Source organism: Papilio xuthus, unplaced genomic scaffold (assembly GCF_000836235.2).
Source record: "Papilio xuthus unplaced genomic scaffold, Pxut_1.1 DF828177.1, whole genome shotgun sequence".
NCBI lineage: Eukaryota > Metazoa > Arthropoda > Insecta > Lepidoptera > Papilionidae > Papilio > Papilio xuthus.
In genome coordinates this window covers 4,589,107-4,603,981 of record NW_013530472.1, presented here as the reverse complement: position 1 = coordinate 4,603,981, position 14,875 = coordinate 4,589,107, and the positions used below count along the sequence as shown (strand labels likewise).

General features: G+C 32.0%; 3 protein-coding genes across 4 annotated transcripts; 2 read left to right on the top strand and 1 right to left on the bottom strand.

Annotated features, from left to right (window-relative positions):
• Positions 1 to 819: 819 nt before the first annotated feature.
• LOC106113783 (uncharacterized) lies at positions 820 to 3,432 on the top strand. Its single transcript, XM_013306747.1, has 4 exons — positions 820 to 963; positions 1,841 to 1,999; positions 2,457 to 2,634; positions 3,240 to 3,432. The coding sequence occupies exons 1-4, from the start codon at positions 877 to 879 to the stop codon at positions 3,362 to 3,364; spliced, it is 549 nt and encodes a 182-aa protein (XP_013162201.1). The 5' UTR covers positions 820 to 876; the 3' UTR covers positions 3,365 to 3,432.
• Positions 3,433 to 3,937: 505 nt separating this feature from the next.
• Positions 3,938 to 6,353, bottom strand: LOC106113780 (uncharacterized). Its single transcript, NM_001312821.1, is given in 5 exon segments — positions 3,938 to 4,130; positions 4,918 to 5,095; positions 5,570 to 5,743; positions 6,255 to 6,341; positions 6,344 to 6,353. Coding segments are annotated over 4 exon segments (582 nt in total). The 5' UTR covers positions 6,344 to 6,353; the 3' UTR covers positions 3,938 to 3,987.
• A 3,131-nt stretch (positions 6,354 to 9,484) lies between these two features.
• Positions 9,485 to 13,430, top strand: LOC106113785 (uncharacterized). 2 transcript variants are annotated; one of them, XM_013306750.1, is made up of 5 exons: positions 9,485 to 9,679; positions 10,206 to 10,382; positions 11,066 to 11,195; positions 12,931 to 13,041; positions 13,113 to 13,430. In XM_013306750.1, the coding sequence occupies exons 1-4, from the start codon at positions 9,563 to 9,565 to the stop codon at positions 13,032 to 13,034; spliced, it is 528 nt and encodes a 175-aa protein (XP_013162204.1). In that variant the 5' UTR covers positions 9,485 to 9,562; the 3' UTR covers positions 13,035 to 13,041; positions 13,113 to 13,430. The 2 variants fall into 2 exon arrangements, with proteins under 2 accessions (XP_013162204.1, XP_013162203.1); XM_013306749.1 differs by having other exon boundaries at positions 12,931 to 13,430.
• The last annotated feature ends 1,445 nt before the right edge of the window (positions 13,431 to 14,875 follow it).

Below are 14,875 nucleotides of genomic sequence, written 5' to 3'. Positions count from 1 at the left end.
AAGTTAGGGTTGACTAGGCCATAGTCAACTACGCTGACCGAGTGCGGGTTGACTTCATACATATCTTCTCTTCTATTATATGTATGAGTTGCATTACGATGTTTTCCTTCACTGTTAGAACGTCAGATTTTATTCACCTGTGATCTTTTAGTAACAATTAATTAAATTGGTAAGTATTCAACTTTTAAAATTTTAATGTAGTCTATTTTATGTCTATTTATGTAGATATTTCTTCAGTGGAAACTCACCATTATATTAACCCCAGTAAGATAAATAAATGTTATCATATTAATGACCGACCTCGCAAATGGTCAGAACGATATAAAACACGTTACTAATATTATAAATGCAAATGTTTGGATGGATGTTTGTTAGAAGATATCTCTACAACGGTTGCATAGATCTTGCTGATATTTGGCACAGATGTAGAACACAGTCTCACGGGACAGTACACCTTAGAGGTGTGCTCTAGGTGTTTACCAAGGTTCGACCTCCCTTATAGAGGGAGCTGCCTCGGCAGCAGACGCAAGTGGGCTTGCGGACGAAAGCGAAAACGTGCCCGTGACCTCGCCATCATGCGTAGGAGGAACAGACGGGTTTAGTGGGTATGCTTCATAACTAGGAACATAACTATCGTGGCATGGAGTACGCATAAAGCATTCCTCTCTGAAAAAAAAAATTAAAACACAGTCTGGAAAAACACATAGGCTACAAATTAAGTTTTTTTTTAATTCCGCGCAGATAGAGTCAGGGGCAACAGCTAGTTGTGTGTGGCATATAAGTGAACATAGATTTATCTATATCACAGTAGAGTCGTGACGGTTCAGTGTAAAGGTTCTTCTCTACTTTTTTTTTTTTAATTTTATTTTTTTCAAAATGTATTTCGAAATGCCAAATATAACAAAATGTTGCTTTTGTATACCATTAAGATATGGATTACTTGCTTGGGCTTATTTTAAACTTGTAAGTATTGATAGAGATTATTACTTAAAATCTTTTGGCGCGAATGGCGCGCTTTTACAAAGTCAAGTGTCAGATTGATTAGTGAGGGGACATAAACGTCGATATTTTAATAATGCTAGTGTTGTGCAGATACACCAGCACAGGGTCGGATTTTCTTTCTAACATTACTAATATTATAAATCCAAAATAATAACGAATTAGTTGAAAATACACTCCTGTAACTTTATTAAATCAGACGCTGTTGGATAATGAGCGACTCTTATACTTTCCTATAAAAGCTTCGCTATAAAAATAACATTAAATTAAATCTATAACTCCTTTAGTTAGTTCTAATACAGTTGAGTTAGATATTTAATTATAATTGTAACATTTTAAATAGTACACCCGCGACTCCGTCCGCGCGGAATAAGAAATACACAATTAGATTTTGTCCCATTCGGTGTCGAGACGCTTGGTCCGTGGAATCTTAGCGCTATAAGGCTTTTTAAGAAAATATCAAAAAAGTTAGTCGACATCACAGGGGACCGAAGAGCTGACAGCTACTTCGGACATAGAATTGGTATAGCTATTTAAAGGGGGGAACGATGCTAGTATCTTCGGAGCATTACCTAAAGACTTTGTTAATAATATGTTTTGTTAATTCGCTTATAATATTTAATTAGTAGCTTATGTGTTTATTTAGACTATGCTCTATATATATGCCAATTTTTATCGAGATCCGTTTAACAGTTTTGGAGATACCTTCAAACAAACATCCATCGATCTATCCGTCTAAACATTCGCGTTTACAATATTAGTAAGATTTTCGTGTCAGAAACTTATAATATTTGAATAGTAAATTTCTGTTTAAAGTAAGCTATTTTGTTGTTTTTTTCAGGCATGGTGCATCTTTCTAACAACAATGATATCTATAAAATTAGGAATGACACTTTCAGCGAAACATTTCTCGTTGGAATACTCAATACCATTGTTGTACTGCCTAAGTCTAGTCATTGAATTAATTATCACTATCATTTTCATCATCGGAGCACATAAGGTAACATAATTTGACATTTTTTAATCTAAACTTTTTACAGGCAACACAAAATATTCACATATTAAGTATTATCGCTAAAGACAGAAATCAACTTTTTTATTATTTTTTTTAAATAGTTTACAGTATGTTATTATTTTAATATTAAAAATACTCGACTGAATACATATACTTTTTTATAAACTTTTAGACATTATTAGTTAGAATTAATTGGCGCGAATGGCGCGCTTTCGTTACCACGTCAAGTGTCAAACTTAGTGAGGGGACATAAATGTCGATATTTTAATAAGACTAGTGATGTGTAAGACACCGGTACAGTGTCGGATTTTCTTTCTAACATAACCTATATACATAAAATACGTTGTTAAAAAACCATACTAAGTGCAGCACGTTTTTAACCCTTAAACTCAAGGTAAGCCGAGTATAAAATAAGAGTATTTTCGCGTGTTTATTTTTCCAGAAAAATCCAAAGTTACTAAGGGTGTACTACATCTATGCAATGGTCTTTCTTGGAATAATTTTCCTCCTCTGTCTCTTAGCATTGGGTCTCGCGATATTCGAGTACATAATGCAAATGAGATTTTCATATATACTACAAAATATTTACGAGACATCGATATTTGGAACTGGAGTAATATGTAAGTATTCAACTTTGTTATAAGTATTCAATTTTGTAATAAGTATTCAATTTTGTTATAAGTATTCAAAAATTTTATAAGTATTGTGCGATTAAATTTATATTGCCTTGTAATGTCGCACTCGTTGCGGTCGGATTTTAGTTGTCAAGTATCATAAATAACGACTGGTAAAATGAAAATTCTTTTTTGATTTTTTTGTGATTATTTTAAATATAAAAAATAGCAATTTAGAAAATGATTCACTTGACATCAAGCTAATTTGTAAGAAGTTGATAAGTTGGCAATGCTATTTAAAGGATAGAATTTAGATTGACATTGGATACAGAATTTCTTTTTCTTTCCTCCACACCACTGATCTTTCCTCTTACCTTCGCATTTTAACCTTATAGGAAAATTACAATAAAAGGAATAATACATTTTTCATGGAAAGGGAAGATATTTTCTTTCTGTGCATCCTCTTCTCTGTTGATTAAAGCTAGGCAAGGCATATGCAATTGCGTATATCTATGGGCAGTCTCTTCGCTATTTCAGCGATTTTAGGTGGCCGCTCGCTCGTTAGCCACCTTATGATATAAAAAAATGTTTTTAACATAATTTTTTTTCAGTGTTCAATTTGTACCTCTTGTCGTTGGTACGAAGCGAGATTTTGAAGCTTGAAAATAATACACAATTTAGCTTTCAAAATATTCAAAACGAGCCGACGTGTACGATGGAAAAGATTGATGTTTAAAATAATAGTTCATAAAAATTAGATTTAAATTAATAAACTTTATTGTTAAAATAAAATTATTTGTATTATAAAAGCAGCTTGCACGATATATTTTTAAATAAATATTTTTACAATCTTTTTTTCAAGTTTTATTTAAATACACATAGAAAGAAATATAGAATTTATAGCGACTATTACGAAAGAGATTTTTGTCGCAGCCCTAACACACCTGTTTTTCTTCTTCCATATTCACAAATCTATGCAAAAATTAAGCTACTCCTAATTTGTGTATTTGTGGACCTCTATTAATGGACTGGCTATAAGACGTAGTATTTTGTGCCTATTTGATTTTCGCCATTTTGGCGCTGATGGTACCGGTTACCGCTTTGTAACGGTGTAGATTCCTACTAATAATATACACTAGTAATATAGATAATATTAAGTATTATAACATCATCAGGCGCGTTTAAATCAAGAAACAAAAGCTTTCATTTCCAAACAAACGCCTATCCATTTATGTAGTGGTCGCGTGTTATTAATTTGCCGTCCCTAGTAATTTGTAAATCTACAGGATGTTACAATAAAACACTTTTCTTATTTATAAACTATATTATTTTAAATTGAAATATAGTGTTATAAAAGCTCTAATTTTCCAGATTCGGCTTTTGCTCTATGGTATGCTCTTTCCGCGCCTTGTACTCTGTGATTGGATCAAACTTAATTTGTTCTTTTGCCTCCAATTTGTGTAACTCACTTCGTAGCACTATGAAGAGATAGACATGTAAAACTGAAAAAAAAAATCGTTAAATAATTTAATATTCATGAAAAAGTTTTAATTATAATATAATAATTTTAACATTTTCAATGTAACTAAGAAATAATAAATGGACACAAACATATGTTTGCATTTATTAAAAACTAACGGTCGCCCCAGACTCCGTCCGTGGGGTATAAAGAAAACGTAACTAGAAGCCTATTTTTTCTTCCAGATTACATTTTACATATATACCAAATCAAACATATAATACAATAAAAATTAGAGTAATTGTAGGAATAATAGTTCAAATTAGTTCAATTATTTGTCCTTCTAATAAAAAGCGATTAATATATTTATTAAAAAATAAATAAATTATTAAATAAATAACCTACTAAAATAGTAATTATAATTAAAATAATTAATGTATGATCATGAAAAAAAAATAATTTGTTCTATTAAAGGGGAAGCTCTATTTTGAAGATTAAAGTTTGATCAAGTTGCCATTTGGATGTTTCAAACAAACATCCATCCATCCTAACATATCATATTGGTAAGAAATAATAGAAACTTCAAAAGACTTGACACAAGATAATGGAAAGAATAGACAAGAAATAAATTGCCCTGTCTATATATGTTTATATCGCTATAATATAATATAAATAGACCATATTTCTTGCGATAACATACATTCGTTTAGTTAACTTGTTATATTATTAAGAAACTTGTATTTATTAAGAATATTTATAAGATTATTACGATGAATATGTAACACGACTGAAAAATGAATAAATGTGCAAATAAATAAAAATAAACTTACTTAAAGGAACGATAACTGATAAGATCACACACAGAATATATATAACAGAGTCAGGCTGGCTCAATGGTTTTCCATTCTCCACAATCGCATATGCAATCCATAAAACTCCCAGCACCAAAAAGATAGCAGCGTGAGCGAAAGCATAACGATAATATAAATACAATAATGATCGGTTTTTCTGAAACAAAAAATAAATTACAATACAATCTTTGTGGTGAATACGAAATGCAACCACGAGGTTAGCCTAACCTAAGTTATTTTTTTTATTAAAAGAATTCTCCAAAATAACGATTTTGTTTGCGTGACTGAATTGCCACTGTTTGCCTTGAGGAGGCATTTACCGCTTCACCGGGCTTGAGGTGGTCGAGCGCAGATGGCACTTAGCCGAAACCTCGTTTAAGAGTAACTAAGCTCGAGGGCTCCTTCAGGAACCTCGGCTCGTGCCTTTACTTAAGTTCGGGCCGTTACTTGGCCGCCAAAATAACGAAGCGACCGTTGCCCATAAATATCCGCAAATGCAGAAGGGCACAGAAAGAGATGTCCTAAGTTAACCAAGCTCCAATACGTGTTGCTTCAGACACATCTTTGCTTTTGAACGATAAATGCAATTATCACAATGTTTTCATTTTGTGATATAACTTAAGTAACTTACCTTATGAGTGCCCAAAATAAGTACAAAATTGAAGAATATGTCAGATATCAGGCTAATTAGGGTAGAGACAATCAATATCAGTAAAAAAATCTCATCCACATTAAACGGTCCAAACCGTAAAAAGCAAAGAAACATCCACACTAGAGTTATGCCAAATGCTAGTATACTTGTTACCTGCAACATAGAAAACTTGTTTGATTTCATGCGTGTCACCGTGCGGATGGCAGGTGAAACTAGGGTGGCAACAGCTTTATTTTACCAGCTATCGCCCGCGATCTCCGCGCGGAATTATAAAATAAAAATTGTAAGTAGCCTATCTGTTCTTCTAGACTATGTTCTACATCTATATGTCAAATTTCATCAAGATCCGTTGAGCCGGAGATACCTTCTAACTGTTAGGAAGAAAATCCGATACTCTGCCGGTGTACTGGCGCAACACTAGCCTTACTAAAATATCGATGTTTATGTCCCCTCACTAATCATTCTGACACTTGACTTTGTAATGAAATCGCGCCATTCGCGCTAAAGGATTCTAACTAATATTGTCTAAAATAACAAACTTCTATCCATTTATTGTTCCATCCATCTAAACTATAACAACAAGGTAAGTACACTTTTAATAGTTAAAGAATCTTTAATATACAAATGAATATACAGCATGTTCTAATATTTATTAAAAACTCACCAACTTAATATAAGCCCATATCAAAAGTCCGTATCTAAGGGGTGCGCAGAAACAACATCTTGCCACCATTGGCATTTCCACAAACATTGTAAAATCAATTAAAACTCATACAACAAAATAAACACAGACACGAGTGGTCATACAGAATGTTAACAGAGTACTGTAATTAAAAACATAAAACATCCGTGTAACCAGCATCAGAGATGATACCTAACTATAAATCTATACAGTTATTAAAATTCGATGTCTGTATGTAGTACTAGAATATATTTTGTAAACATCCTGTTTGCGTTACTTATAATAACACATTTTTTAATTTAAATTTTTGTCTCTCTATCTCTCCACGAAGTAACACAGGCTGGTTTTTTTTTTTATTTTACGTTGACGAAGTCGCGGGCAATAGCTAAAGTATCTGAATAAAAGGAACACATATAAGATTAAAAATACAAAAAACAAATATAACTTTATTTTTTATATATATATATTACCAGTCTTGAATAATGCATAGGCAATAATTTTTTTTTATTCCACAATGACAATGACGTAGGAAATAGCTATATATAAATACTATCTTACTAATATAAATGCGTAAGTTTGGATGTATGGATGGATGGATATAGAATATAGTCTGGAAAAACAAATAAGCTAGTAATTAATGATTTAATTCCGCGCGAACGGAGTCGCCGACAATATATAATGTTTAATAATTTTAAAATTGTAATAAACAATCCATTCCTTTTTCATTCAAAATTATTGTAACCCATTCTTAACTGTACGAGTACATTCAAATTCAGATTTTATCTATCTCTGTCCACATTTAACGTTGTTCTTCTCTTGTTTATGTGTCTATCATAAAGCAAATGTTCATACCATGCTTAGCGTCTTTGACTTTCCCCTTGATAACATAAACTGTAAAACAACTAACGTTTTACAAGTAATAACATTTATTATTAACTAACTGTCGTCAGAAACTCCGTCCGCGCGGAATTAAAAACATAATTAGTAGCCAATGTGTTCTTCCAGACTATGTTCTATATGAATACAATAGTTCATTGAGATCCGTTCAGCAGTTTTAGAGAAACCTTCTAACAAACATCCATATGAATTGTAAATAAATTTATTAAACGCAATTTATATTACTATCATTCTTGGAAGCCAGGAAATGATACGTGTGGGCGTCGGATACACATATATAATATTTTATCTGTATATCTGTTTATATATGTTACTGTAAAATCCTGAATAACAGTCAACCCTCAGATATACCGGTAAAAGTTAGGTTATAATTAAACTCCGGAAAGTAATGTGATTTTTCTATTTCGAGTATTTACAGTATCATTAAAAATACGTGGGAACGGACAGGCAAATAACAAGTTAAATGTACTAGTTATAATTCGCAAAAATCACGTTTCATTTGTAAATAAATAAATGTATTTTCCCCGTGATAAATTCTTCATAACAGCGTTATCACAAACTACAATTTGTATGTTTATGTTGTAATTTCTTGAAACTGATAAAGAATATCAAAGTTGTAATTTTTACGACACTGGGAAAATTATCAAAACAATGACGAATTTACAATTTGTAAATTCGTGTTGTTTGCAAACAACTCTCTCTCTCACTCTCTCTGCCTAGCTTGCATCCCGCAAGATGGGTAAGCTTTCCAAATCCGTCTCTTCCACTTCGCTCTGTCCATGACATCTTCTTTTTGCAAACAATTGATTTAACTTAAATGAATTGGAGAGAAGTTTTTTTTTTATATCATAAGGTGGCAACCGAACGGGCGGCCACCTGAAATCGCTAAAATAGCGAAGTGACCGTTGCCCATAGACACACGCAATTGCATATGCGTTGCCTAACTTCAATCGACGGAGGAAAGGATGCAAAGAGTGAAAATATTTTCCTTTTCCATGCATACTCTCATCCGGAAAGTCCACTTCCACTTCACCATCCTATCCTTATAAGAAAAAGGGTGGTCGTGGTATTTCACCGGGCGAGTCGGGCCAATTCGTGCGAAGATGTTAAAGCGGGCTCTACCACTGACAAAGTCACTGACAGTTAGTCTATGAGATGAAAGTTTAGCCTGTCACCTCTAGTTTGCGCAGCAAGTACAAATGGGCATATTTTGTGAGACAGCCCCATCTGCGTTTAGATACTAAAATCGTAATTCTAGTTTCATCAGCAAGAGCACTTGTTGAAGAATTTGCTATTTATTTTTATAAGGCTAGTTTGTAAATATGTCTTGGCCCTCTTTTACATAAATAAGTTTTCTACCTAAGTAGACATCTTGAGGATGTTTGGATTCAGTTTTTTGACACTATTGATCTTAAATAGTAAAATTAATTTTTGAAAAATGACTGTCAGTTCCTAAAAGATACTTGTCTCCCGTATTTTTCAATACAATTAAACATAGGTTATAAGTTTTTAAAAATTGCAATCTTAACGAGGATTAATAAATTTAAACTGTTTAAACTACACTTCAAAAATGTGTAGGCGTTAGCAAATTAATATCCGTTTTTTATAAAACTCAACATACATTGCTGCATTAGACCATACAATATTTTTTATTGTAGCTCTAACAAGCGATGTATCATGTTCGTGCGTTAAATTATATTTTGTAGTAGGTGGTAAAAAGGAAATATCCAATTGTCTAAAGTATGTTCTTACGACATATTTTGAGTCTCGCTTAATCCAAACAGTTTGGATTGGGATTTCTTCTGTGTCCTTTCTAGTGTTGTTATTTTTAATATTGTTGGGTTTTTGTTATCTTTTTTTAAGTTTATGGAAAAGCAAAGGCAAAAAACCGTTTCTTTCTTACAAATAAAGTGAGTTTTTAGGGTTATTTGTATTATAATTTAAAATTCGGTACATATAGTGTGGCATTTCTAATCGTAGTTTATAGTTAGCGTTAGTTATTCATTAACGGAAGATAAAAAGAAGAGGAATAACCGCTACGACTTAGGGTCCTTGAAGAAGCGAGTGTATCACTATCTCAAAGGCCGGCAACGCATCCGCGGTTTCTCAGGTATTGCTTATGTCCATGGGCGTTGGACACCTCGGTGTTCTGCTCATTTGCTCTCTTCTGTTATAAAAAAAGACAACTTGATTGTGGGTTTCTGAGCCCAAAATCTCCGTTTAAAACATATTGTCTCTGACACGGATTGGTTTGTAATTTTTTACTTTAACTATTATTTTAATGTTTAATTATTGTTTTTATTTCAGATCTCAGTAAGAAAGTAAAATTTCTGAAGTTTTGAAAATCAACTTGAATTAGGGTTAATAAATTGTTAATATTATTTAAATTTGTAATGGAGGAGTTAACTAAATGTATTAAATTCGAGAGCCCTCATTTCCCCGTGGTTAAAAAATTTTGTTGCTGTATACCTTTACGACGTGGTCTCCTAATATGTAGTTACTGCAATCTGGTGAGTTTATATCAATTATAGTTAATAAGCTATTGCGACTCCGTCCGCGCGGAGGCAAAATAAATTTATCTTAACCTATGTGTTCTTCCAGACTATGTTCTATATGTATACCAAAATAAATTAAGATCTGTTCAGCCGTTCTGGAGATACTTTCAAACAAAATCCATCCATCCAAACATTCGCATTTATAACATTAGTTAGAAGTAAGACAAGAGTTTTAATTATTTGAATTATAGATGACTTAATACTAATCCTTGTTTGTAAATGAATTTATAATCATTTACCGTCGATTTCCGAGACCAAAAACCCGGTTTAAAAGATATCGCTATCTCTGTTTTATCAAAAATAATGACAGAGATGAAGTATTTTATTAATTACTCTTAATTACGACTTCATTAATTCTTAAATTAACTTCACTTGTTTACTTTCTTTGTAACTATATGTATATATTGTTTTTGACGACTAAAAGATATTTATTTAACTAAAGTTAACTTTCTTTTTAATTAATTAGTATTAATATTTTCAGGTATTCATCTTGTTGTCTTTTCCTATCTTGATATACATGTTGGTAGAGTCAAAGACGACAGGTCATATAACTGTTACAACACTGACATTGGAACCTAATATACATCTACCTATCACAATAGCTCTGAATATAATCGACGTCATGTTAACTATCATTATGTTAGTGGGAGTACATAAGGTAATTATTTCGTTAATATAAAAACAAATAACTTTTGTTAACTCTCCGTTAACTAACTGTGAACTGTTTTGTTAACTAACATCTTGTTAGTGGGAGTACATAAGTTAATAATTTGGTTAGTAAAAAAACAAATAACTTTTGTTAACTGTCCGTTAACTCAATATGTTGAATAACTATCTGTAAACTAACTATGAACTGTTTTATTAACTAACGTCTTGTCAGTGGAAGTACATAAAGTAGTTTTGTTGATTGTCCGTTAACTCAATATGTTGAATCTGTGATCTGTTTTGTTAACTAAATGTTCATCATCATCGTCATCTTATTAGCTATGTGAAAAACTAGCAAGCGGCAACCTACATTTAATCCAATAACTAAGTGACAGATGCCCATAGACATTAAGATATTGTAGTCGCATTGCGTTTTAGAGTTCGAATCGAATGTCACTTCACATATTACAATCATTTTATTTAGTCTGTAGGAGGTCATAATTTAACTATAGAGTATATATACTCGTCGCTCTGATTCAAGACACTTGATTTTACTATTAAGTACTTTACTTACAAAAGGATTAAAAAATAATAGAGAATTGGAGATGAAGACGTTCAGTTCTTTTTAAGATCTGCAGCAGAACCAAGGGAAGCAATTTAGAAAGAGTTGTTTAATTTTTAACTTTTATTTTTCAGAAAAGGCGAGATCTTTTAAAGGTGTGTTTCTATATGGGATTGATTTATGTTTTATTAACTATAATAGTTGATTTAACTTTCTTCAATTTTAACAATTATATGGAAAATATCAGCTACGTTTGCGTTACAGGTTAGTTATTATTAAAAAAAAAACTATAAGGAAATTTCAAATACTAAAATCAAATCAAACTGAACTTTAGCCATAGACCAAATTGACAGTAAAGTGGAGTGATATAGATAGAATAGAGTAGATAATCGTGAGTTTCTACTATCGCAAAACCTGTATGATAACATACTGTTTTCTCTATTTTTTGTCGTAGAAAATGTGTGAGATAAAAATATGATTTTCTACATGTATTGTTAGGAAGAAAATCCGACACAGTGCCGGTGTATCGGCGCAACACTAGCCTTATTAAAATATCAACGTTTATGTTCCCTCACTAATCAAAAGCGTCAATAGCCTAATGGCTAAGGGCACTTATTTCCGATCACGAGGTCGGGGGTTCGAATCCCGCCATTCGGCTATTGTCGTAATCCATATCTTAGGAACAAGCCTAGAGCTTATTTGAAATGATAAAAAAAATATTAATAAATTTACAAAAAATCGGCTAATATTAAAAAAAAAACAAATTGACACTTGACTTGGTAAGGAAAGCGCGCCATTCTCTCCAAATGATTCTAATGAACTCGCCAAATGAACTAAAAGTAATTCTGCAGTGAAAACTCATAGCACCAGTTTAATTTTGGTTTCACGATTATTGTCCATTTGCTTGATAACTCATGCTCTTTAATACAGATTTTCCCACAGTGCTTGTTATTAATGATTCACCGTTCAAATATCTTGTTTAAATATGGGTCTTTTGTCTAAAAGAGATAAGGTGTTATTAGAATTGTGAATTTATAAAACAAACGAACATCTAAATTCCATTATAATTTTTTTGGGGTTTATTAAGCTGGATTTCTTTATGTTATTCTGTGGGTCTAGTACGAATATTAGTGACAATCACCATCGTATCATCATCGATGGGGCGTAAAGTACACCAAAAAACTCATATTTATCTTACTAATATTATAAATGCGAATATTTGGATGGATGTTTGTTAGAAGGTATCTATAGAATGGATGCATGGATGTCATTGTAATTTGGCATAGTGTAGAACATAGCCTGGAAGTTCACATAAGCTACTAATTAAGTTTTTTTATAGCGCTCGAATGGATTAAACCTAGTTTAGACATAAAGATGACGATACGAAGGCTTCTATCACAGATATTAGTGCTAGGCACACTGAAAGTGGCGTGAAATCTCTTTAACATAAACCTAATGCTAGCAATAAATATAAGTAAGCTCATAGCCAAACCGTCTTCGTCTCGGGGAATTAAAAAAAAACTTAACAATTGGTCTATACGTTCTTCCAGACTATATTCTACATCTGTGCAAAATTTCAGTAAGATCCATTAAGCCGTTTCCGAGATACCATCATACAAACATCTATCATTCCATTCATCTAAACCAGTGGTTCCCAAACTTATTTTGTCTACTGCCCACTTTGAGAATAAATTTTATTTAGCGCCCCCATATTTTCACATACTTAAAAACCACTATAACTTCAAATTAAATTAATTAATTATTGTGACCTATATATGTATATTAACGGAGAATTCTAAACGAAACTTTTACTATAACCTGCAACTTGAGATCTGCAGCGCCCTCAAGTGGGCGTTATCGCCCACTTTGGGAAAGACTGATCTAAACATTCGCATTTATATCAGTAAGAGTAAGATTATTGTTTTAAAATCTTGTTAATAATTAAACTGTTGTTTGGCTTTTTCTTTACAGGATTAATAAAGTTGTTTCTTTGTTTCAGTGTACAACATATATTTACTGTATTTGGTGTACAATATAGTTTATGTACTTCAAAAAGAGGCATTAGTACAATACGTGACTTATCATGAACAACCACCTTTGTAATGATAAGGTACAATCACATAGAAATTACATTTCTTACAATCTAATCTTTTTTTTATCAATATTGCTACATTATTAAAGGGTTGCAAGAGCCAGTGGTCACTCAGGGTTAACAGTCTGTGCTAGAAAGAGATGGGAATAGAATAAACAAAGAACAAAGAAAGAGACGTAATAATTTTATCTATGCCTATTTATAAATATCAATATATTGATACCAACATAAAGGATTGCAAGAGTCAATGTGGTAACGTTAAGGGTGAACAATCTATGAGACAGAGATGGAAATAGAAGTATAAAAGAACAAATAAGGAAGGAAATATTTTGGTTTTATTTTTTTAATCTGTAAAATATCTAATGTGACACAATAAGGGAGATCTATGCGCTTGGAATAAAAATAAATAGGTCAACGACCTAGTTCTGTCAAAAAAATTTGCAATGAAAAAAATTACGCAATTATTATTTGAAGTTAAATATTTACATATAAAATAAACATTATTTAAAACACTATGAAAGTCTGTTTTACTTATCTTCACCTTAATTTGACAGATGTGACGTCACAATATGGCGGTTCATGCACATTTTTGTTCGAACAACATTGTAATTTATCGCATATATTCAAATGTCGTTAATGAAAGATCTCATGTTACATCTCCTTCAACTGTTGTTGCAGCAAAGAAGACAATTGTTAACGAAAGATGGCAAAATGCTTTTCCCACGACTCTCGCTTCTAAGGACTAGTTTCTTTTGTCAATAGTGTATCGGACATCACTAGAGCTGACACACCATATTAAATTAAATGCTGAAATACATTGGATTTTTAATTCATCATCAGCTCACTATACGTACCCACTAAGGAGCTCAGAGCCTACCCTATGTTAGGGGTGACTAGGCCATAGTCAACCACGATGGCCAAGTGCGGGTTGGTTGACTTCACACATATCTTTGAATTTCTTCTCAGATATGTGCAGGTTGCATCAGGATGTTTTCCTTCACCGTAAGAACGTCGGATAAATCTACATATGTAAATAGGAAATCGAAAAACACATTGGTACATGACGGGATTCGAACCCAGGAGCTACTGATTGCAAGTCAAGTGCTTAAACCCCTCACGCTCTTTTTAATTACTAAATTTAAATTATCTTTTAATAACAATAATTAACTGTTTTTATTGTAAAGTTTGTAAGTTTGTTAAATTACTTTGAAATAATTGTTGTATTATTTAAGAGTATAAATTATAAAATACGAACCTATTTTTTTATTTCTTATAAATTAGGGAGCAAATCAATACGTAAGTGCTAAGCAAATTGATTTAATGTGGCAGAATTTTGCAACAATGTACACTTTAATAATTCTATAGAATTAATTTTTATGATCATCAAATAGCAGCTCTGTAGATATATTGACACGGTTTTATCGTGACTATGCGCGGCAAAGCAAGTCAGTCAGCATTGCAGCGCGTGGAGTGTCGGTAGTGCGCGGGAAAATGTCGGCCACAGTACAAACTAGTTTGAAGTAAGTTACCACGGCGAAAGTTTTTTAAATTTAGAATTACGAATTGCGTTATTTTTTTCTATTGTTTTTAAATTTAGAATTATGAAAAACGACGCGATTACTGTGAGTTGCCAGTGTTTTTTTATTTTGTTTTTGAGGTGTAAGTTATATAGTTATATCGTTTTTAATTGTATTAATTATTATTTGCTTATTATTTATTTTTATTTTCTTTTTAATTATTCATTTAGAATTGAAATATTGTTTCCGAAAAAAAAAATTATCAAGTAACGAATTAGAAATCGATTTTTTATAATCGTGAGCAATCTTATTTTATAATTCCATGATATTTTCTA

Excerpts from the sequence above, each read along its gene's own strand:
- LOC106113783 (XM_013306747.1), top strand. The coding sequence starts at position 877 with ATGTATTTCGAAATGCCAAATATAACAAAATGTTGCTTTTGTATACCA. Across the intron at positions 964-1,840 it reads CTTGGGCTTATTTTAAACTT|GCATGGTGCATCTTTCTAAC; the intron begins GTAAGTATTGAT and ends TGTTTTTTTCAG. Across the intron at positions 2,000-2,456 it reads TCATCATCGGAGCACATAAG|AAAAATCCAAAGTTACTAAG; the intron begins GTAACATAATTT and ends TTATTTTTCCAG.
- LOC106113785 (XM_013306750.1), top strand. The coding sequence starts at position 9,563 with ATGGAGGAGTTAACTAAATGTATTAAATTCGAGAGCCCTCATTTCCCC. Across the intron at positions 9,680-10,205 it reads TATGTAGTTACTGCAATCTG|GTATTCATCTTGTTGTCTTT; the intron begins GTGAGTTTATAT and ends TAATATTTTCAG. Across the intron at positions 11,196-12,930 it reads CAGCTACGTTTGCGTTACAG|TGTACAACATATATTTACTG; the intron begins GTTAGTTATTAT and ends TCTTTGTTTCAG.